The sequence below is a fragment of the Pristiophorus japonicus genome, chromosome 12 (assembly GCF_044704955.1).
Source record: "Pristiophorus japonicus isolate sPriJap1 chromosome 12, sPriJap1.hap1, whole genome shotgun sequence".
Lineage (NCBI taxonomy): Eukaryota > Metazoa > Chordata > Chondrichthyes > Pristiophoridae > Pristiophorus > Pristiophorus japonicus.
In genome coordinates, this window is record NC_091988.1 from 206,066,348 (window position 1) to 206,090,677 (window position 24,330).

General features: G+C 48.9%; 1 protein-coding gene across 3 annotated transcripts in view; it reads right to left on the bottom strand.

The window, feature by feature from the left end:
• Nucleotides 1-1,808: 1,808 nt before the first annotated feature.
• The window catches only part of osgn1 (oxidative stress induced growth inhibitor 1), a 56,581-nt gene continuing 34,059 nt past the window's right edge, over nucleotides 1,809-24,330 (bottom strand). For all 3 annotated transcript variants that reach the window (XM_070896506.1, XM_070896508.1, XM_070896507.1), the window contains exons 4-6: nucleotides 20,505-20,696; nucleotides 9,369-9,460; nucleotides 1,809-5,612 (exon numbers count right to left, since the gene is read on the bottom strand). In XM_070896506.1, coding sequence (XP_070752607.1) covers nucleotides 4,598-5,612; nucleotides 9,369-9,460; nucleotides 20,505-20,696 — 1,299 coding nt within the window. In that variant the 3' untranslated portion in view covers nucleotides 1,809-4,597. The remainder of the gene's footprint in view (nucleotides 5,613-9,368; nucleotides 9,461-20,504; nucleotides 20,697-24,330) is intronic.

A 24,330-nucleotide genomic window follows, 5' to 3' on the forward strand; every position in this document is an offset into this window, starting at 1 on the left:
CAATGAGGGTAGTGCATACGATTTAGTGTGTATGGACTTTAGCAAAGCTTTTGCTAAGGTCCCACATGGTAGACTGGTCATGAAGGTTAAAGCCCATGGGATCCAGGGCAAAGTGGCAAGTTGGATCCAAAATTGGCTTAGAGGTAGGAAGCAAAGGGTAATGGTTGATGGATGTTTTTGTGATTGGAAGGATGTTTCCAGCAGGGTTCTGCAGGGCTCAGTACTGGGTCCCTTGCTTTTTATGATATACAACAATGATCTAGATTTGAATATAGGGGGTATGTTTAAGAAGTTTGCAGATGACACTAAAATTGGCTGTGTGGTTGATAATGAAGAGGAAAGTCATGGACTGCAGGAGGATATCAATCTACTGGTCAGGTGGGCAGAGCAGTGGCAAATGGAATTTAATTCGGAGAAGTGTGAGGTGATGCACTTTGGGAGGGCTAATAAGAGTAGACACATTAAACTGTAGGCCACTTAAAAGTGTAGATGAACAAATGGACCTTGGAGTACTTGTCCCACAGATCCCTGAAAGTAGCAGGCCAGGTGGATAAGGCAGCATACAGAATGCTTGCTATGGTCAGGCCACAGCTGGAATTCTGGTCGCCGTATTATAGGAAGGATGTGATTGCACTGGAGAGGGTGCAGAGATTTACTTGGGTGCTACCTGAAATCGAGAATCTTAGCTATGAGGACAGATTGGATGGGCTGGGCTTGTTCTCATTGGAACAGAGGAGGCTGAGAAGAGACCTCATTGAAGAGTACAACATTTTGAGGGGCCTGGATATAGTGGATAGCAAGGGCCTATTTCCCTTGGTGAAGGGGTCAATTATGAGGGGGCATAGTTTTAAGGTGGTTGGTGGAAGGTTCAGAGGGGAAGCTTCGTCATGTAGAGGGTTGTGGGGATCTGGAACTCACTGCCTGAAAGGGTGGTGGATGCAAAAACCCTCACCACATTTAAAAGGTGCTTGGATGAGCACTTGAAGTGCAGTAACCTGCAGGGCTACGGACCTAGTGCTGGGATTAGTCTGGATAACTTCTTGTTGGACAGCGCAGATATGATGGTAAGTACTGCAAGGAAGCTAATACGGCCAGGGTGATGATCTGGACTAATTTTGATCGCCTGGATGGGTCGGAGAGGAATTTTCCCAGATTTTTTCCCTCCCTCAATTGGCCTGAGTTTTTAGCCTCTCCCAGGAGATCACATGGCTCCGTTTGGGGTGAAATGTAGAATGTTTCAATGAAAGGGGTGTCGCAGTTGTGTGGGGTGGACTGGTTGGGCTGGGTGCTCTTTACCTTTCCATCATTGTTCATAGGTTTATATGCAACCTTCAGGACTGCTGACCGAGGGCTCTGTGTCGGCCGGCAAGGACACGATGAGCCAAAATGGCCTCCTTCTGCGCTGTAAATTTCTTTCTATGTTTATAAAGGGTAAACGTAAAGAAGATGTTTCTACTTGTGGAGGGGTGGGTGACAACCAGTACTAGGGGCTATAAATATAAGACAGTCACTAATAAATCCAATGGGGAATTCAGGAGAAACTTCTTTACCCAGAGAGCGGTGAGAATGTGGAACTCGCTCCCACAAGGAGGGGTAGAGGTGAATAGTATCGATGCATTTAAGGGAAAGCTGGATAAACACATGAGGGGGAAAGGAATAGAGGGATATGGTGATGAGGTGAGATGGAGAGGGGTGGGAGGGGGCTGGTGTGGAGCATAGACCTCAGCAAGGAGCTGTTGGGCCGAATGGTCTGTTCCTGTGCTGTACATTGTATGTATGTTTGTATATAACATCTGTCATTGGGAAAATGCTGGAGGCCAATATTAAGGAAGTAGTAGCAAGACATTTAGAAAAGCATAATACAATCAGGCAGAGTCAGCATGGCTTTAGGAAAGGGAAATCATGTTTGACAAATTTGCTGGAGTTCTTTGAGGATGTAATGAGCAGGGTGGATAAGGGGGAACCAGTGAATGTGGTGTATTTGGATTTCCAGAAGGCATTCAATAAGGTGCCACGTAAAAGATTACTGCACAACATATGAGCTCACGGGGTTGAGGGTAATATATTCGCACGGCTAGTGGATTGGCTGACTGACAGAAAACAGAAAGCCGGGATAAATGGGTAATTTTCCGGTTGGCAAACAGTGACAAGTGGGGTGCCACAGGGATCAGTGCTGGGGTCTCAACTATTTACAATCTATATTAATGACTTGAATGAAGGGGCCGAGTGTAATGCAGCCAAGTTTGCTGATGATACAAAGATGGGTGGGAAACAAGTTGTGATGAGGACACAAAGAATCTGCAAAGGGATATAGACAGGCTAAGTGAGTGGGCAAAAAATTGGCAGATGGAGTATAATGCGGGAAAATGCGAGGTTATCCACTTTGGCAGAAAAAATAAAAAAGCAAATGATTATTTAAATGGATAGGGATTACAAAATGCAGTACAGAGGGATTTGGAGGTCCTTGTACATAAAACACAAAAAGGTAGCATGCAGGTACAGCAAGTAATTAGGGAACGTTAGCCTTTATTGCAAGGGGGAGAGAGTATAAAAGCAGAGAAGTCCTGCTACAACTGTACAGGGTATTGGTAAGACCACACCTGGAGTACTGCGTACAGTTTTGGTCTCCGTATTTAAGGAGGGATATACTTGCATTGGAGGCAGTTCAGAGAAGGTTCACTAGGTTGATTCCAGAAATGAAGGGGTTGTATTATGAAGAAAGGTTGAGCAGGTTGGGCAAATACTCATTGGAGTTTAGAAGAATGAGAGGTGATCCTATTGAAACATAAGATTATGAGGGGGCTCGATAGGGTAGATGCAGAGAGGATGTTTCCCCTCATGGGGGAATCTAGAACTAGAGGGCATAGTTTCAGAATAAGGGGCCGCCCATTTAAAACAGAGATAGGGAGGAATTTCTTCTCTCAAAGGGTCGTGAATCTTTGGAATTCTCTATCCCAGAGAGCTGTGGAGGCTGGGTCATTGAATATATTTAAGGCAGAGATAGACAGATGTTTGAACTATAAGCGAGTAAAGGGTTATGGGGAGTGGGCGGGGAAGTGGAGCTGAGTCCATGATCGGATCAGCCATGATCTTACTGAATGGCGGAGCAGGCTCGAGGGGCCGTATGGCCGACTCCTGCTCCTATTTCTTATGTTATGTAACAGCACTGTGGGAGCACCTTCGCCACAGGGAGTTCAGCGGTCCAGGGCGTAAATCAGATGGCCAGTTCCGGGGATGAGATATGCTGTGAGTGGTGAATCTCCAGAACCTGCTGCTCGATTTACACAAATGGCCGCTCGCCCTCGGCCTCCCCCTAATTTTTTAGGAACTTGCTGGATTTGACCATTAAATTTGCCGCAGAAAGTTCGGGCTGGAGCTTTACAGCACTAGTACCTTTGTTACCATGTGATAATTATCGCAATGATAATCAACCTGTCAGCTGGGAAAGGGATCTATTAAACTGTCCTGTTCCTGCAGCCAGTAAATTATTCTCAAAGTCAGAAAAAAATTAGTTTTCTTCCTTTTAATTTCTGTTTTTTCTCTCTCTCTTGGCCATTCTTTCTTTACCTCTCTTTATTTCACTTTCTGTACCCGATTTGACTCCAATTCACCAGATTTTCTTCTCTGCCGTCACTCCGCTCCTCCCAATGACGGTCGGTGCTGGGTCAAGGGGACAGGCTAGCACAGACCACGCTCACTGAGCTCACACACGCTGGCATCAGCTCACACTCCCTGCAAGTTACACTGCAAAACATTTGGTGCAGGGCAAGGGGAAAGTGCAGGTGACGGGTGGGCTGCGAGATGCCGGCAGGATTGAGGCAATACACCAGACGGTGCTGAGGTGCCGTCACATCACCGATTGCGGTGTCTGGGCCCAGACAACAGATTCGACATCACTGGGGAGGGCTGGAGATATCACACAAACACACTTCCCAGCTTAGTGCCCACAGCCTCACTCCCACACAACTTCTCGGCTCAATCATTACACACAGGATAGAAACTTTACAAAGTGCGTTTGATGGTTACAGTTGGATTATCAGCAAGGTGACCGAGTTGGATTGAAGTTCCCGCTTCAATGAGTGATGGACAATTGTGTTAAGTGCGGAGTGAACTCTCTCCCCAGTCCTTGCTTCAGGTGGGTGAAGTTCTGGAGCCCGGTTCGCTCACTCTGGGAGTTGATGGGCTGAGAATATCCGCTCACAGTTTCTTCTGCACTCGCCGCTTGTCCAGAGCTATTGGCGGTGTTAGAAGTCGACTGATCAAACAGCGGCTGCTTCGGTCCCCAAACCCAGTGCCTCTCCCAACAGAGCACTCTCTGCTCCGGAACACCAGCCCTCTCCACCATTGCCTCTTCCAAGCCCACCCAACTCGCTTCATTTATGGAGAAGTTCCAAACTCTACACAGGAAAGTAGAAGTCCCTTTACACAAACTGAGATCTGTCCAGAAGATCCCAAGAGACCCAAACCAGAATATCCAGGAGCAGAGTTGCCTTTGGCGGGGTCCGTGGGGAAGGTGCGGCTTGGCCGGAGTGGGACACACTGGAGGAGGTGGCCTGTCCCCATGTTGTCAGGAGGGGAAGCTTCCCCCACCCCAGCCTCAATTTGCCGGGAGCTGCTCCTCTTGCTGCTTGCGGCGTTTCACCAGGCAGCTGGTGATCCCTAGAGCCCCGCCCTTCACAAAGCGCACAAAGTTATCGCCCACCAGGGGACCCATTGCAAAGAGGTTGGGTTCCTGGAGCAACTCGTAGGTGTAAGGATTGACCTGCAAAGGGTTACAGTGACAGGAGATGGGCAGCTTGGGGTGCAGGCCCAGGTACGCCCCATTGTCTCTGAGAAAGGACAGCCTGGGATTGGCTCCGATCAACACCAGTGCCATGGAGATGTTCACCGCAGTGCGGCACTTGTCCCAACTCTCCAGAATGCACTTTCTGTCGGGCTTGAAGCTGGTGACGTGGTGCCGGGGGAAGCTGGTGTAACCGCGGTACGAGGCCGGCTCGCCGCCCACACTCTGCTGGCTCATCATCTGGTGCACTTTGTGGTACTCTGGGTACAGCACCTTGGGCAGTTGGTTAAATATCAGGCCGGGGTCGGTGACGGAGCGGCGGAAGGCGTGGAGAACAGGTACGCCGCAGTGGTGGGCGCACAGAACGGCGTCTGCCGCCGTGAGCCCGGCTCCAACGATCAGCACCGGCTCGGAGCCCTGGCTCACCCTGCCCCGCACAATAGCCGTCTCGAAGTCGGAGATACTGTGACAGACGTAGGGCAGGTCCTCGCCCTCCACCCTCAGTCTCAGGGGCTCGTCATGGGTCCCCGTAGCCAACACCACGTTCTCCGCGCCGATCACAAAGGGCGTCAGCGTTCCATCTCCCCCTGTCTGGTAACCTTTGGCCTCCCACAGAGGCCGTGCTGCTCCCCTGCTCTGCTCCTCCTCTCCGCTCTCCTGGTTCACCCTGCGCTCACCGCCTGCCTCACTCTCAGCAACACCGCTGCTTCGTCGCACTGACGTCAGGCAGCTGTTGGCCACAAAGTTCTTCTCCAGACCCATCTTACTGACAAAGTGTTGGTAATACACGGCCACCTCGGCTGGAGTCACCCGATCATTCCTGAGATTCCTGGGGGGCCGGGAGAGAGCGAGGAGGGAGAGCGCGAGGAGGGAGAGCGCGAGGAGGGAGAGCGCGAGGAGGGAGGGAGAGCGCGAGGAGGGAGGGAGAGCGCGAGGAGGGAGGGAGAGCGCGAGGAGGGAGGGAGAGCGCGAGGAGGGAGGGAGAGCGCGAGGAGGGAGGAAGAGAGGGAGGCAGAGCGCGAGGAGGGAGGGAAGGAGGCAGAGCGCGAGGAGGGAGGGAGGCAGAGCGCGAGGAGGGAGGGAGGCAGAGCGCAAGGAGGGAGGGAGGCAGAGCGTGAGGAGGGAGGGAGGCAGAGCGCGAGGAGGGAGGGAGAGCGCGAGGGAATGGGGGTGGGAGGATTCAGGGGAGGGAGAGGGGAGAGGGGGAAACAAAATGTGGAAGTTGTAAATCACATTTACAGATGTCCTTTCTCATCCGCCCCCAGGACCCAGTGCTAGAATAGCAGGTTTGTGGAACACCTCTGTTCAGTCCAGTCGCCTGTCATGTTAATTCTCCGCCTTACTCCCACTCTGACCTCGGTCTCCTACACTGTTCCAATGAAGCTCAACATAAGCTCGAGGAACAGCACCTCATCTTTCGATTAGGCACTTTTTAGCCTTTCAGACTCAACATCGAGTTGAACAATTTCAGAGCGTAATCTCTAACCCTAATCTTTCAGACAGCAGTTGTAGGTAATGATTCTGAAATCCCATTTGCACCTCCTCCACATCCATCTTTTCTTTCTTGTCCCATTAAGAACATAAAAATTAGTAAGTGTCGGCCATTCGGCCCCTCGAGCCTGCTCCACCATTCAATAAGATCACGGCTGATCTTCAACCGCAACTCACTTTCCCGCCTGATCCCCATATCCCTTGATTCCCCTCGAGTCCAAAAATCTATCGATCTCAGCCTTGAATATACTGAACGACTGAGCATCCACAGCCCTCTGGGGCAGAGAATTCCAAATATTCACAACTCTCAGCGAAGAAATTCCTCCTCATCTCAGTCTTAAAAGGTTGACCCCTTATCCTGAGACTATGCCCCCTAGTTCGAGACCCTCCAACCAGAGCAAACAGCCTCTCAGCGTCTACCCTGTCAAGCACCGATCCTTGCGGCACCCCACTAGTTACAGCCTGCCAACCGGAAAAAGACCCGTTTATCCCTACTCTGTTTTCTGTCTATTAACCAATGTCTATCCATGCTACTATATTACCCCCCCCCCCGCCCCATGAGCCCTTATCCTTCATAGCAACCTTTTATGTGGCACCTTATCAAATGCCTTTTGAAAATCCAAATATACTACATCCACTGGTTCCCCTTTATCTACCCTGCCATTTACACCATGCTGACTCTGTCTAATCGTATTGGGGCTGAATTCACAGCCCCTAGTTCCGGGTTTAAGCATGCACTGCGCATGCACCTAAACCCAGAACTTGCGATCTGTCAAGAATCCTCTCGACAGATCATACAGGTCTATCAGAAACGGGTATTTGCTGGCAGAGAGTTGGGCTATCTGCCCAGAAAATATCCCTGAAGACCGGCTTTTTATCAACGCAAGAGTTTTAAAGGACAGAAAAATACATTTTGTTCAATAATTTAAACATTTAAAAACCTCAGAAAGAGTGTTTATTTTTAGACCCTTAAATATGTGAAAAAAGCTTTTAATTCCATTTTTGTTTTAAATAATTAATTACAATCAATTTTGATTAATTTTAAATGTGATGTTTTAAAAAATGTATTTTAAGTGTGTGTGTATTTTTTGGGTATTCCCATTCATACTTGTGACGATTCTGTTATACGGAACTCACCACAACTGTGAATGGGAATAGCCCTACTTGGATTGGTTGGGCCGGCCCATGTGATCCCAGGGACACTTGCGAAAGGCCTGCACTCCTGGAATACCTGGGCCCACTCAGGCCTACCTGGAGAGGCCCTGAACGGCCAGACCACCAGGTAAACTCGTAGATCCGCCCGCCGGAAGGGTGTGTCCGCAATTCTACACCATGATGATTTTGTAGGTGTCCTGTTACCACTTCCTTAACAATGGATTCTAGTATTTTTCTTATGACTGATGTCAGGCTAACTGGCCTGTAGTTACGTTTTCTCTCTCACTCCTTTCTTGAACAGCGGTGTTACATTTGCTACCTTCCAATCCGCTGGGACCGTTCTAGAATCTGGGGAATTTTGGAAGATCACAACCAATGCGTCCACTATATCTGCAGCCAGCTCTTTTTGAACCCGAGGATGTAGGCTGTTGGGTTCAGAGGATTTGTCGGCTTTTAGTCCTATTAGTTTTAATAAGATTTCTTGCTAGTTTACTCTCGTATTCTATTTTCTCCCTCTGCCTAGGGATGGGCAATAAATGCTGGCCTTGTCAGCGATGCCCACATCCCAGGAATGAATAAAAGAAAGTATCTCAAACTTTTTCCAGTTCTGACAAAATGTCAGCGACCTGAAACGTTAACTCTGTTTCTCTCTCCACAGAGGCTGCCTGACCTGCTGAGCTATTACAGCATTTTCTGTTTCTATATTTCAGATTTTTAAAAAAACAACTTATTGGAAAATTGTCCTCTGTACTTGTATCCCAGAATATTAAGTATTTGGAAAAAGAAGAGTTTGTTGGGAAGATGGGAACAGGAGGCCATTCAGCCCCTCAATGAGATCGTGGCTGATCTGCATCTTAACTCCATCCACCTTGGTGTGTAACCCTCGACACCCTTACCCAACATTTACTGGATTGGGATTTGAATGCTGCCCACAGACTGATGTGATGGAAGGCCATGCCCCTGCTGGGTGCTCGGGTTCTGATCCACGGCAATGGTCCATACATCAGGCAGTCACTGCTGCTCCTGAACTTTCACCCCGCTGACCTTTGTTCCCGCCCAGCAGTTGACATGGGGTTTGCCCTCAATACGGCTCTTTACATTTCATCAGACCCTAAACTGTCATCGATACTTCAAGAAATATGAACAACTGCTAAAGACTAGACACTGGTAGGCATGACCATTGGACCTTGGAGGGGAGACACACGGACCCCGGTGGGGGGGGGGGGGGGAAAGACATGTGGACACAGGGGGACGGAATGATTGGACACCGAGCAGGAGGGAGAAAGTGAAGAAAGGGATTGGCCGAAATCTGGTCAAAATGAGCCAGGAGAGGGAGGAGCCAAGGATCTGGGTGCCAGCGCTGGCTGGGGCCCAGGGTTTGGGGAGGAGGGGAGGCGAGGTCCAGGGAGGCAGGAGGGGGGGGGGGGGGGGAAACAGAGGTCCGGGGAGGAGGAGGGCAAGGTCCGGGGAGGAGGGGGGCCACCTCCTGCCTCGGCTCCATATCCCTTTATACCCATGTTTAGCAAAAATCTATCAATCTCAGATTTAAAATGATTAATTGAGCTGGTATCCACTGCTTTTTGTGGGAGAGTTCCACACCGACCACTCTGAATGAAGAAGTGTTTCCTGGCCTCTCCTGAACAGCATGGCTCTGATTTTCAGATTATGTCCCTTGTCTGAGACTCCCCCACCAACGGAAAAAGTTTCTCTATCTACCCTATCGATTCCTTCCAAAATCCTAAAAACCTCAATCAAATCACCCCTTAACCTTTGATATTCCAGGGAATACAAGCCTAGTTTATCTTTCCCTGTAATCTAACCCTTGGAGCCCGGGTAACGTTCTGGTGAACCTGTGCAGCGCTCCTTCCAAGTCCAAGATATCCTTCCTGACCCAAGTGAATTGAAGCTCCGAATGGGTCTTGTTTGGTTTGGTACAAACCTGCGTTTCTCCCCAAACCAGTCCTTCAGTTTCAGACCCGGTAACTCCATCCAGTTCCCGAAACTCAGTGTCAGCATCGAGCCCTCCATAGCCTGAAAAACAAACCAGGAGCCAACAGTTGAGGAGAGTAGGTGAACACAGAATGAACACAGAACTGTGAACATGTGCCTGTGAGAACAGCACCATGTGTAAAACCTGAGGCAGGTCTATAAGATTATGGAGGGGTTTGATCGGGTAAATGTAGAGAAGATGTTTCCTCTTGTGGGAGAGACTAGAACTAAGGGCCATCAATATAAGACAGTCACTAATAAATCCAATGGGGAATTCAGGAGAAATTTCTTTACCTAGAGAGGGGTGAGAATGTGGAACTTGCTCCCACAGGGAGGGGTTGAGGTGAATAGTATCGATGCATTTAGGGGGAAGCTGGATAAACACATGGGGGAGAAAGGAATAGAGGGATATGGTGATGGGGTGAGATGGAGAGGGGTGGGAGGGGGCTCCTGTGGAGGATCCATGCGAGTTCCCTCTCTCTAGCCAGCTGAACCACTCCCATTGCTGCCAGCTTGCGATGAGCTTACACACGAGTGAGAAAGAGCAGAAAGATTTGCTGAGGGGTGGGAGGAGGCGCGTGTGGAGCATAAACCCTCGCACGTACCTGTTGGGCCAAATGGACTGTTTCTGTGCTGTAAATGCGAAGTACAAACAAGGTTCCCGCCAAGTGACCCAGCGATCATCAGAGGGACAGACACGATTGAGTGAGCTTTGCCCCACCATAGAAACATAGAAAATAGGTACAGGAGTAGGTCCTTTGGCGCTTCGAGCCTGCACCACCTTTCAATAAGATCATGGCTGATCATTCCCTCAGTATCCCTTTCCTGCTTTCTCTCCATACCCCTTGATCCCTTTAGCCGCAAGGACCATATCTAACTCCCTCTTGAATATATCCAATGAACTGGCATCAACAACTCTCTGCGGCAGGGAATTCCGCAGGTTAACAACTCTCTGATTGAAGAAGTTTCTCCTCATCTCAGTCCTAAATGGCCTACCCCTTATCCTAAGACTGTGTCCCCTGGTTCTGGACTTCCCCAACATCGGGAACATTCTACCCACATCTAACCTGTCCCGTCCCGTCAGAATCTTATATGTTTCTATGAGATCCACGCTCATCCTTCTAAACTCCAATGTATAAAGGCCTAGTTGATCCAGTCTCTCCTCATATGCCAGTCCTTCCATCCCGGGAATCAGTCTGGTGAACCTTCGCTGCACTCCCTCAATAGCAAGAGCGTCCTTCCTCAGATTAGGAGACCAAAACTGAATACAATATTCCAGGTGAGGCCTCACTAAGGCCCTGTACAACTGCAGTAAGACCTCCCTGCTCCTATACTCAAATCTCCTAGCTATGAAGGCCAACATACCATTTGCCTTCTTCACTGCCTGCTGTACCTGCATGCCAACTTTCAATGACTGATGAACCATGACACCCAGGTCTCGTTGCATCTCCCCTTTTCCTAATCTGCCACCATTCAGATAATATTCTGTCTTCGTGTTTTTGCCCCCAAAGTGGATAACCTCAATTTATCCACATTATACTGCATCTGCCATGCATTTGGCCACCTGTCGAAGTCACCTTGCAGCCTCCTAGCGTTCCCCCTCACAGCTCACATCACCACCCAGCTTAGTGTCATCTGCAAACTTGGAAATATTACACTCAATTCCTTCATCTAAATCATTAGTGTATATTGTAAAGAGCTGGGGTCCCAGCACTGAGCCCTGCGGCACTCCACTAGTCACTGCCTGCCATTCTGAAAAGGACCCGTTTATCCCGACTCTCTGCTTCCTGTCTGCTAACCAGTACCTCCAGTACAACCAGCTTTGATTTTGCACACCAATCTCTTGCGTGGGACCATGTCAAAAGCCTTCTGAAAGTCCAAATACACCACATTCACTGGTTCTCCCTTGTCCACTCGACTAGTTACATCCTCAAAAAATTCCAGATTTGTCATGCATGATTTCCCTTTCATAAATCCATGCTGACTTGGACCGATCCTGTCACTGCTTTCCAAATGCGCTGCTATTTGGACTTTCAATGGTGAAATAACCTGCAGACTGAGAGAAATCGTGGATTAGAGGAAATAAGCGTCGGTTACGGGTTCCCTTGCTCAGCAGATTGCCTCAGGATTGCCGTCGTGTTAGACAAAGAGTTGCACAGAGAGTTGAGTTTCAAGGTCAAAACACAAAAACAGGAATTTATGTCGATAAGGGATTTAGCAAGGAGCCTTAAAGATAAACAAGCTGTCTCTTGAAAGGGCAACAAGACATTCAGTTAGAGATAAGGAAGAAAGTGACCTCATAGGTATCCTCTCCACTGTAATTGGACAATTGAATGGGTAAAAAAAAAGATTGATGCCCTTCGAAATGAGGCATAAAAACGGATAACGGAGAGAGATAGTCTGAGGAGAGAGATTCCTCGAGGTCAATCTCATGCTGGCTTCAGTCGAACAACTCCGCCAGCTCGGGATCTGTTCCAAGGCCACTGTTCTGCCTCAACATCCGTCCGTGCCGTACCGGGACTCCGCGGAGATCACTCGCATCTGTCACAAGTTGTATGTCTACCTTAATCGCGTGTTGTATCTGATTATGCTCAGTGTCATGTATTCAACCAGCATTGTAACCCATGTATAATCTGACCTAAGTTGTACACTGTGAGAACACTGACCACTAGGTGGTGAACTTGTGGGAGACACTCCTAACCTAGACCTTCAGATATAAAAGGGGAAGATCCACCCACTTCCTTCACTTGAGTGCTAAGGAATAAAGGACAGGTCACAGACTCACCTTCTCTCAAACATGGGCCTCGTGTGCATTTATACTGTGTAGTAAAGACGTATCAATGGCGACAAGAAACTGGGATTTAAACCACGCGAGCATGGCCACTAGCAGAACAGACGAGAGGTACTGTGTTAAGGAATGGTTGGGACAGAGATTCAACATTGTTAAAGCAGCACACAGTTCTCCGGGCAATAATAGGGGCAGTTCAGGGACGATAGACTGGCAAGGGACCTTTTGTTTCAAACAGCAGCTCATGCTGGAGGTGTGGAGGCACACACTCAGCCGGAGTTTGCAGAGGTGAGCAAAATACCTGCAGAAATTGCAGAAATGAATGCTGGGGGAAATCTCATGAAGCTGAAGTTCAGCGAGTTCATGTGGAGCACGTATACAGTTCATACACCAGGACGCCACCGATAATGATGAAAGTGCTCCTCAATGGCATCCCAGTATTAATGGAGCTAGACACGGGGGCCAGCCAGTCCCTGATGGATATCAAACAGTTCGAAAGTTGTGGGCGTCCAAGGCCAGGAGGCCAAAATTATCGCCGATTGACGCACAGCTACAGACATACACAAAGCAGATCATTCCGGTGCTAGGCAGCGCCACGGTAGTCGTGACCCACAAAGATTCGGAGAACAGGTTGCCACTCTGGATTGTCCCAAGGGACGGTCCCGCACTACTGGGGAGGAGTTGGCTTGCTGTCATGAACTGGAAATGGGCCGATGTCAATGCAATTTCCTCTGTGGAGCGAGTATCATGCTCACAGATCCTGGACAAATTTGACTCATGATTTCAACCCGGCAGTGGCACTTTCATGGGGACCAAGGTAGTGATTCACATAAACCCGGACGCCAGGCCAGTACACCACAAGGCCTGAGCGGTGCCGTACGTGATGCGGGAAAAGATAGAAGGCGAATTGGACCGCCTGCTGAGGGAAGGCATCATCTCGCCAATCGCATTCAGTGACTGGGCGAGCCCGATTGTGCCGGTGCTCAAGGCGGATGGGTCGGTCAGGATATGTGGCGATTACAAGGCCACCATCAATCGGGTGTCACTCCAAGACCAGTACCGCTACCGAGAGCGGAGGACCTCTTTGCGACACTATCCGGTGGCAAACTTTTTTCAAAATTGGACCTGACCTCAGCTTACATGACCCAGGAGCTGGCGAGTGAGTCGAAGAAGCTGACCACCATCACGACAGACAAGGGGTTATTTGAGTACAACAGATGTCCTTTCGGGATTCGCTCAGCCGCCGCGATCTTCCAACGAAATATGGAAAGCCTCCTCAAGTCGATTCCAGGGATCGTGGTTTTTCAGGACGACATCCTCATCACGGGTTACGATACTGAAGAACACATCCACAACCTGGAGGAGGTGCTACGCAGACTGGACCGGGTAGGGCTGCGATTGAAAAAGGCGAAGTGCGTCTTCCTAGCTCCAGAGGTAGAATTCCTGGGGATGAGGGTAGCAGCAGACGGGATCAGCCCTACTGCGTCCAAGACAGAAGCGATCCAGAGAGCACCCAGACCCCGTAACACGACGGAGCTGCGTTCGTTCCTGGGGCTCCTGAACTATTTTGGTAACTTTCTTCCAAAATTGAGCATGCTGTTCGAGGTGCTACATGTGCTCCTACGCAAAGGTCGCGATTGGGTCTGGGGGGACAGCCAGGAAAGGGCTTTTAATAGAGCACGCAATTTGTTATGTTCCAACAATCTGTTAATGCTATATGACCCATGTAAGAAACTTGTGTTAACGTGCGATGCGTCGTCCTATGGTGTCGGGTGTGTGTTGCAGCATGTCAATGTCAAGGGTCAGTTACAGCCGGTAGCTTATGCCTCCAGAAGTCTGTCCCAAGCAGAAAGGGGCTACGGGATGGTAGAAAAGGAGGCGCTCGCATGTGTATATGCGATAAAGAAAATGCCAGTACCTGTTTGGCAGGAAATTTGAGCTGGAGAAAGATCACAAACCCCTAACGTCCCTTTTGGCCGACAACAAGGCCATAAATGCAAACGCATCGGCCCGCATACAGAGGTGGGCACTCACGTTAGCCACATATGACTACACAATTCGGCACAGACCGGGCACCGAAAACTGCGCCGATGCACTCAGCAGGCTCCCACTAGCCACCACTGAGGGGGCTACCGAGCATGCTGCTGAGATGGTCATGGCTGTTGAAGCTTTCGGAAGCGAAGGCTCACCCATGACAGTCAGATTAAAGTCTGGACAATTAGAGACCCGCTATTGTCTCAAGTCAAGAAATGTGTCCTGAATGGGGACTGGGCAGCCACGTACAGGGCATGCTCTGAAAATTAAATCATTTCACAGGCGCAAGGATGAACTCTCGATTCAGGCCGATTACGCGGTTTCCCCACAGTAGGCAATCATGCCCCAGATGGGCAGAGAGGTGTTCATCAGAGAACTCCACAATGAGCACCCGGGCATTGTCACGATGAAGGCAATTGCCAGGTCACACGTTTGGTAACCAGGGATAGACGCATTTCTGGAACTTTGTGTTCGCAGGTGCAACACGTGTGCCCAGCTGGGCAATGCGCCCAGGGAAGCCTCCCTTAGCCCCTGGCCATGGCCACGCATCCATGTGGACTACGCAGGTCCTTTCATGGGAAAAATGTTTTTGGTTGTAGTAGACGCCTACTCCAAATGGATCGAGTGTGACATTTTAAATTCAAGCACATCCTCTGCCACGGTAGAAAGTCTACGGGCAATGTTCGCCGCCCACGGTCTACCGGACATCTTGGTCAGCGACAATGGCCCGTGCTTCACAAGCACTGAATTCCAGGACTTCATGGCAGGCAATGGAATTAACCATGTTAGAACGGCACCGTTCAAGCCGGCCTCAAACGGCCAGGCAGAACGAGCAGTGCAGATAATCAAACAGGGGATGCTCAGAATCCAAGGGGGTTCCCTACAATGCCGCTTCTCACGCCTCCTGTTGGCCTACAGATCCCGACCACACTCGCTCACAGGGGTTCCACCCGCAGAGCTGCTAACCCGGTTATTCCTTATACACCCCACCATGAAAGAAATTGTCGAGAGCAGGCGCCAGTCACAATATAACTACCATGACAGGAATGCGAGGGCGCGATGTATTGATGTAAATGACCCTGTTTTTGTCCTCAACTACGCTGCAGGGCCCAAATGGCTCGCAGGCACTGTGATTGCCAAAGAGGGAAATAGGATTCTGGTAGTTAAACTTACCAATGGACAAATCTGTCTCAAACATGTGGATCAAACAAAAAGGAGGTTCAGCAACCCCATAGAAGAAGCAGAGGAAGAACACGATGTAGAGTTCACTCCACCAGAGGTGATCGAACACAGGAACCAAAGGGAGGAGAGCCCAGTCACTGTGGGCAGTCCGGACAGGCCTGAGGCACCGCAAACAGCAGACACTCAGGCCAGCGCCCAACAACCGGAGCCCCAACTCAGGCGCTCTACAAGGGAGCATAAACCACCAGAGAGACTCAACCTGTGATCCCAATAAGACTTTGGGGGGGAGGTGATGTCATGTATTCAACCAGCATTGTAACCCATGTATGATCTGACCTAAGTTGTACACTGAGAACCCTGACCACTAGGTGGTGAACTTGTGGGAGACGCTCCTAACCTGGACTTTCAGATATAAAAGGGGAAGCTCCACCCACCTTCATCACTTGAGTGCTATGAAATAAAGGACAGGTCACAAACTGACCTTCTCTCAAGCATGGGCCTCGTGTGCATTTATACTGTGTAGTAAGGACGTATCAGTCAGAATAGCCGCTCCTTAATAAAACGCCTTACAACTTCCGAGACCTTTTCGGTAATGTGTGACCTGTGATCCAACTCTTACAAGACTCTCCCCTCACTCAGGCACGAGCAGTGATCACTTTGGCAAAGTGCGAGAGATGGTGCCCCCGGAATGGGCGGTGCCCCCGGAACAGGCACTGCCCCCACCCACCGGAACAGGCACTGACCCCCTCGAATGGGCAGCGCACCAACCCCCTCCCGCTCCTCCCCCCCCTCCCCCAACCCCTCCTCCCCTCCCCTGGAACAGACACTGACCCCCTCGAATGGGCAGCACACGACCCCCCTCCCGCTCCTCCTCCCCTCCCCTGGAACAGACACTGACCCCCTCGAATGGGCAGCGCACCACCCCTCTCCCGCTCCTCCCCCCCCCCCCCACCCCCTCCTCCCCTCCCCTGGAACAGACACTGACCCCCTCGAATGGGCAGCGCACCACCCCTCTCCCGCTCCTCCCCCCCCCCCCACCCCCTCCTCCCCTCCCCTGGAACAGACACTGACCCCCTCGAATGGGCAGCGCACCACCCCTCTCCCGCTCCTCCCCCCTCCCCCGGAACAGACACTGACCCCCTCGAATGGGCAGCGCACCCCCGGAACGCGCTGCACGGGAGGCGGGGCTCTGCCCCCAGAACAGGCTCTGTCCCCGGACAAACAAACAAAAAGAGAACTTAATAACATTCAAATGGATTTTAACATCTCTTTTAAAAAGGAAGTATTGTTGTAATGAGTGCTGATGTCAGGACAATGGATCAGCGGAGTCAGTGATCCCAGCAGTGAGGAAATGGAGTTTCCGCATCACCGGTTAGTGTGAGTCAGTGACAGTTTCAAGAGATGACATTTAACTGGTGATACACTCGAGGGCACCCGAGACCACAACTCCCATGCATTCAAAACCACTTATAATAAATATTCAAAACACAGACACCTGTAAGTGTCAAATTCTTTTAACTTGATTTTGGGAAAGGTCCCAGTGTCAAAATTCTCCCTGTAACCCAAGAGGTTTCAGTGAAAGTTTGATAAATTGCAATCATAAAATAGAAAATCTATCTATAATATATTAAAAATCTTACATCGCACTTTATTAACTACTTTCATTATAAATTCCGATGTCCGCATTTATAATGGAGATTGTCTGCGTAAACGTGTCACACTGTAGTTACACCCTCCCGCCAGAGGTGGTGCTGTGGCACCTCCTGGCTCCTCGGCCTGCACTGGAGAAACACCTGGGCTCCGACCTACTCCACTGCTCTGCTTCTCAAAGTGCTGCAAGTTTTATTTAATAAATAATAATATAAACTGAATGAATTACAAAAAATAATGGCAGAAGGGCAGTGTATCATTCCTGGCCCAATTATCCCCCCCACTCTAAGCCTGCTTCACGTGAACACATAAGAACATAAGAAATAGGAACAAGAGTAGGCCATTTGGCCCCTCGAGCCTGCTCCGCCATTCAATAAGATCATGGCTGATCTGATCATGGACTCAGCTCCACTTCCCTGCCTGCTCCCCATAACCCTTCACTCCTTTATCGTTCAGAAATCTGTCTATCTCCGCCTTAAATATATTCAATAACTCAGCCTCCACAGTTCTCCGAGGCAGAGAACTCCACAGATTTAAAACCCTTAGAGAAGAAATTTCTCCTCATCTCAGTTTTAAATGTGCGGCCCCTTATTCTGAGATTATATCCCCCTAGTTTTAATTTCCCCAATGAATGGAAATATCCTCTCTGCATTCACCTTGTCGAGCCCCCTAATTATCTTATATGTTTCGATAAGTTCAGTTCTCATTCTTCTGAACTCCAATGTGTATAGGCCCAACCTACTCAACCTATCTTCATAAGTCAACACCCTCATCTCTGGAATCAACCTAGTGAACCTTCTCTGAACAGTCTCCAATGCAAGTATATCCTTCCTTAAATACGGAGACCAAAACTGTACGCAGTACTCCAGGTGTGACCTCACCAATACCCTGTACAGTTGTAGCAGGACCTCTCTGCTTTTATACTCTATCCCCCTTGCAATAAAGGCCAACATTGCATTTGCCTTCCTGATTACTTGCTGTATCTGCATACTAACTTTTTGTGTTTCATGCACAAGGACTCCCAGGTCCCTCTGTACTGCAGCACTTTGCAATTTTTCCCCATTTAAATTGCAATTTGCTTTTTTATCTTTTCTGCCAAAGTCGATAACCTCACATTTTCCCACATTTACTCCATCTGCTAGATTTTTGCCCACTCACCTAGCCTGTCTATATCCCTTTGTAGATTTTTGTATCCTCACAATTTGCTTTCCCACCCATCTTTGTATCATCAGCAAACTTGGCTACATTACACTCGGTCCCTTCATCCAAGTCATTAATATAGATTATAAATAGTTGAGGACCCAGCACCGATCCCTATGCCAACCGGAAAATTACCTATTTATCCCGACTCTCTGTTTTCTGTTAGTTAGCCAATCCTCTATTCGTGCTAATATATTACCCCCAACCCCGTGAGCTTTTATCTTGTGGCACCTTATCGAATGCCTTCTGGAAATCCAAATACACCACATCCACTGGTTCCCCCTTATCCACCCTGCTCGTTACATCCTCAAAAGAATTCCAGCAAATTTGTCAAACATGATTTCCCTTTCATCAAACCATGCTGACTCTGCTTTTCCAAATGTCCTGCTACTGCTTCCTTAATAATGGACTCTTGCATTTTCCCAACTACAGATGTTAGGCTAATTGGTCTATAGTTTCCTGCTTTTTGTCTGCCTCCTTTTTTTAAATAGGGGTGTTACATTTGCGGTTTTCCAATCCGCTGGGACCTCCCCAGAATCCATGGAATTTTGGTAGATTACGACCAATGCATCCACTATCTCTGCAGCCACCTCTTTCAAGACCCTAGGATGCAAGCCATCAGGTCCAGGGGACTTGTCCGCCTTTAGTCCCATTATTTTACCGAGTACTATTTCATTAGTGATAGTGATTGTATTAAGTTCCTCCCTCCCTATAGCCCCTTGGCTATCCACTATTGGGATGTTTTTAGTGTCTTCTACTGTGAAGACTGATACAAAATATTCGTTCAACGTCTCTGCCATTTCCCTGTTCTCCATTATTAATTCCCCAGTCTCATCCTCCAGGGGACCAACAGTTACTTTAGCCACTTTTTTCCTTTTTATGTACCTGTAGAAACTCTTTATATTTTGTGCTAAGTTTACTTTCATAATCTATCTTCCCTCTCTATCATTTTTTTAGTCATTCTTTGCTGGCTTCTAAAAGTTTCCCAATCCTCTGGCCTCCCACTAGTCTTGGCCACATTGTATGCCCTTGTTTTTAGTTTGATACCCTCCCTTATTTCCTTAGTTATCCACGGATGGTTATCCCTTCTCTTACAGTCTTTCCTTCTCATTGGGATATATTTATGTTGCGAGTTATGAAATATCTCCTTAAATATCTGCCACTGCTCATCAACAGTCCCATACTTTTATCTATTTTCCCAACCACTTTAACCAACTCTGCCTTCATACCTATGTAGTTGTCTTTATTTAAGCTTGGATCCTGGTTTGAGATCCTACTTTCTTATCCTCCAACTGAATTTGAAATTCAACCATGTTATGGTCACTCATTCCTAGAGGATCCTTTACGAGGAGATCATTTATTAATCCTGCCTCATTACACAGGACCAGATCTAAGATAGCCTGCTCCCTGGTTGGTTCCGCAACGTACTGTTCAAGGAAACTATCCCGGATACACTCTATGAACTCTTCCTCAAGGCTACCCTGGCCAATTTGCTTTGTCCAATCAATATGCAGGTTAAAATCGCCCATGATTATTGCCGTTCCTTTATTACAAGCCTCCATTATTTCTTTCTATAACACCACACTTTCCTTTCTTTAAACAGGTCCTGGAGGTAATTTGTAGTGACAGTGACCCCGACATTAATCGGGGGCGGGAACCCAGAAATTTAATGGCAGGCTGTCTTTATTATTGTTATATTCCATGTCTTGCCCGGCAGCCAGTCAGATTGACAGGTCCCCGGCATCATGAAAGATTGCAGGGAGGGGCGAGGGATCGCGGTGAGGGCGGGAGGGGCCTCGGCTCGGTGTCAGCCCATCGTGGTACCGAGCCAAGGCCCGGATGAGCAGAAGGTGTTTGGGAATCATGGGGGAGGCACTCCGGCTCCTCCTGTCTCACGCGCTGTGCTGTAAAAACTTGCTGGACCCGGCAGCTCTGTCTCCATTTCACTGCTGGCTGTCCTGAGCCCTGGGAAACCCAGCCAGCAGTGGAAGCCTGACTTCAATATGTTAATGATGTTTCCCGCCTCTCAGAGGGGGGCACAGACCCGCTTTGCAACCCCCTGCCCTATAACGTCGGCTTTCCAGCACTGTCAGAGCACACGCGCCAGGATGCAAATCGTAAATTCCCCCAAAATTTCCTCCAGAAATGCCTCCCTCCCCGGCCCTGGGTTAACCTTGAGTGCAAAATAAGTTAATAATAAACTTTTGTTGATTTCGGGTAACCGCCACTTACATGCCAGGATCCTCCTGGTGACCCGGTGCCCAGGACGAGATGTGATATACTCTGCCACGTCTCCAGTCTCCACCACAAGGGCGAAGCGTGATCCAGACCATAATCGCCATCGGGCAGGAGGAGTGTGTCAAAGAGCACTGCCACTGGATTGGACGAGCGTCCCTCTAACCCTTCGGAGAGGTACTCCAGGTCCTGAGGGCAGTAAAAATAGCAAGTGATGAGTTAGCATTCTGCAATCTTCACAGCCGCAGTGGGTGAGTATTTTGAGAGCAACTTGAACAGGTTTCCGTGTTACTGAAGAGCGACGTGTCCCAGAGATTGGCAGCGACGTAGTGAGCACACGGTTCAATGGGCAACTCGTCTCCCTGCCGCAACTCACGCCGAGAGTCAGCTCCAGATCATGGGCAGCATCGATAAAGCAGGTGGGCACAGGTCTCCACGCAGACATTCCCCGACTGTTGGGGAAAGGTCAGCGATGCAAAAGTCTGCTCTGCCGCTCTGTAGAGACAAGAGGTTAAAAGGAGGTGCCTGCCCCAGACTGGCTGCACTGCAGTAACAGTGTATTAGCCAGAGCCCCGACATCTCACAAGCCCAGGATGGCTGCACATCACACACAACACTCCCGCCACTGAAAACGTTTCCCAATCTCCTGGACGGTGCTGGCCACTGACCAATCTCACAAAAACACCCACAATATCCCACAGCAAACGTGGCTTAAAACTGAGCCTTAAACAGATGATTACAAACTGCATTGCACCAGAGTCCGAAGCTTAAATAAAGGAGATTACAAAGGTATGAGGGCAGAGTTGGCTAAAGTGGACTGGGAAAATAGATTAAAGTATGGGACGGTTTGTGAGCAGTGGCAGACATTTAAGGAGATATTTCATAACTGGCAACATAAATATATCCCAATGAGAAGGAAAGATTGTAAGAGAAGGGATAACCATCCGTGGCTAACTAAGGAAATAAGGGAGGGAATCAATTTGAAAACAAAGGCATACAATGTGGCCAAGACTACTGGGAGGCCAAAGGATTGGGACATTTTTTTAAGCCAGCAAAGAACGAATAAAAAACTGATTAAGAGAGGGAAGATAGATTATGAAAGTAAACTAGCACAAAATATAAAAACAGATAGTAAGAGTTTCTACAGGTACATAAAAAGGAAAAGAGTGGCTAAAGTAAATGTTGGTCCCCTGGAGGATGAGACTGGGGAATTAATAATGGAGAACAGGGAAATGGCAGAGACGTTGAACAAATATTTTGAATGAGTCTTCACGGTAGAAGACACTAAAATCATCCCAATAGTGGATAATCAAGGGGCTATCGGGAGGGAGGAACTTAATACAATCACTATCACTAAAGTAGTAGTACTCGGTAAAATAATGGGACTAAAGGCGGACAAGTCCCCTGGACCTGATGGCTTACATCCTAGGGTCTTAAGAGAAGTGGCTGCAGAGATAGTGGATGCATTGGCCACACCTGGAGTACTGCGTACAGTTTTGGTCTCCGTATTTAAGGCAGGATATACTTGCATCGGAGGCTGTTCAGGGAAGGTTCACTAGGTTGATTCCGGGGATGAGGAGGTTGATTTATGAAGATAGGTTGAGTAGGTTGGGCCGATACACATTGGGGTTCAGAAGAATGAGAGGTGATCTTATTGAAACATATAAGATAATGAGGGGGTTCGACAAGGTGGATGCAGAGAGGATATTTCCACTCATAGGGGAAACTAAAAATAGGGTACATAGTCTCAGAATAAGAGGCTGCCCATTTAAAACTGAGATGAGGAGAAATTTCTTCTCTGAGGGTTGTAAATCTGTGGAATTCTCTGCCCCAGAGAGCTGTGGAGGCTGGGACATTGAATATATTTAAGGCGGACATAGACAGATTTTTGAGCGATAAGGGAGCAAAGTGTTATGGGGAGCGGGCGGGAAGATCAGCCATGATCTTATTGAATGGTGGAGCAGGCTCGAGGGGCCAAATGGCTGACTCCTGCTCCTATTTTTAGAAACCCCAACCCTCACAACCACAAACTCCCCACCTCACACCACTTTGCTCAGTCCAAAATCAGCTAGGGACAGTTGGGGTGGGGAGGGGAGGGGTGGGGTTGGGGAAGTGCAACAATTAAAAGCTGGGCATCGAGATCATTCCCGGGCTGCACTCCCACAATGGGACCCTGGACTGACAGAGAGCCGCCAAGCTCCTGCACACGATCAGACTGTGATGTGGCATTTACTGTCTGGTTTATAATCAGCTTCCTGGTGAGCTGGGGCTACCAGAAACATTACCAGTCACTCCTCACTGGGGAAACTGCACAAAGGCAGGCTTGCTCCCGGCTCCCTTTCAATGATGGAAAATGGATGAAGTTTGGCTGGTGCCGGCCGGGATTAGATTTTGGATTGTGTGTCGAGAGTAGCACATTGTTAGAGAGAATTCTCTCCAGTGCTCATGGGCTCTGCATTATTAGAAATGGGTGAATAAAGCTGGAAATCCAGTAATTACACCCACACAGTTTGTTGACTAATTACACCATTAAAAAAACACAAAATATACTGCACAAAACAGAAATTCACAGCGGTGTATAAATATTCCAATTTAAACCAAGGTTTCACTTGCTTTGTGGGGTTGCTGCATTTCCATAAGACTCGGAGGTCAGGAAGGGGAAATCCTGAATCAGATCACTATAAACATTAAAAACCAACCCACAATCCGACTGCCATAAATTCCAAGTTGTAGCAACGGCTGATAAACTGAAGTTTAGTGCCGCCTGTCTGATTGGAGGACTAGAACACGGTCCTTGTGGTGAGGGACTTGGGTCTGTCTCAGTGTGTCCTGGGAATATTCACCAACCCCAGGAGAAGGGACAATGAACCTCTCTGGCCGCCCATGCCTCCGGCTCTCCTGACAGACCATCGGCAAGTTCGAGTGCAGTGTGCAAACTTCAGTGACAAGAGGCCAAGGCAACAGAATCTTCAACCCGCTCCCTACACAGACACTTCTCTATTTGACCAGGTCCCACATACAGCATCACCCGTCTTGTTATCAGATTCTCTCCTTCGCACCTGAAGGTATTGGATCCTTACTGAGATAAATCTCCCAATCTCAGTGTTCACACACAAACCTTTGTCAGTGAGAATTGGCAAATCTTGCACCCAATATCCACACATGGATCTCCAGCAGTCAATGGGCAACAGAGGAACAGGAGGAGGCCATTCAGCCCCTCGAGCCTGTTACATTAGGAACAGGAGGAGGCCATTCAGCCCCTCGAGCTTGTTACACAGGAACAGGAGGAAGCCATTCAGCCCCTCGAGCCTGTTACACAGGAACAGATGGAGGCCATTCAGCCCCTCGAGCTTGTTACACAGGAACAGGAGGAAGCCATTCAGCACCTCGAGCCTGTTACACAGGAACAGATGGAGGCCATTCAGCCCCTCGAGCCTGTTACATTAGGAACAGGAGGAGGCCATTCAGCCCCTCGAGCCTGTTACATTCGGAACAGGAGGAGGCCTTTCAGCCCCTCCAGCCTGTTCCGCCATTCTATTACATCATGGTTGATCTGTCCCTTAACTCCATCTATCCCCTTGGTTCCGTGACCCTTAATACCCTTTCAGTCCAAATCACAGAGGCAACGGGGCAATGAACACCGACTCCTTCAACGCCCCACCCCTCATTGGCTATTTCCCATTTCCCCGCCAGCCATCCTGCGCTCTGTCCGAGACGGAGTGCCAATGGAACGCCAGCGAGTCGCTGAATCCGGGGCAGCGTGGTCACCTGGAACTGAGAGAGTTGGGTTATACTTTAACTCGGCACTTTGAGAGCAGGTAGG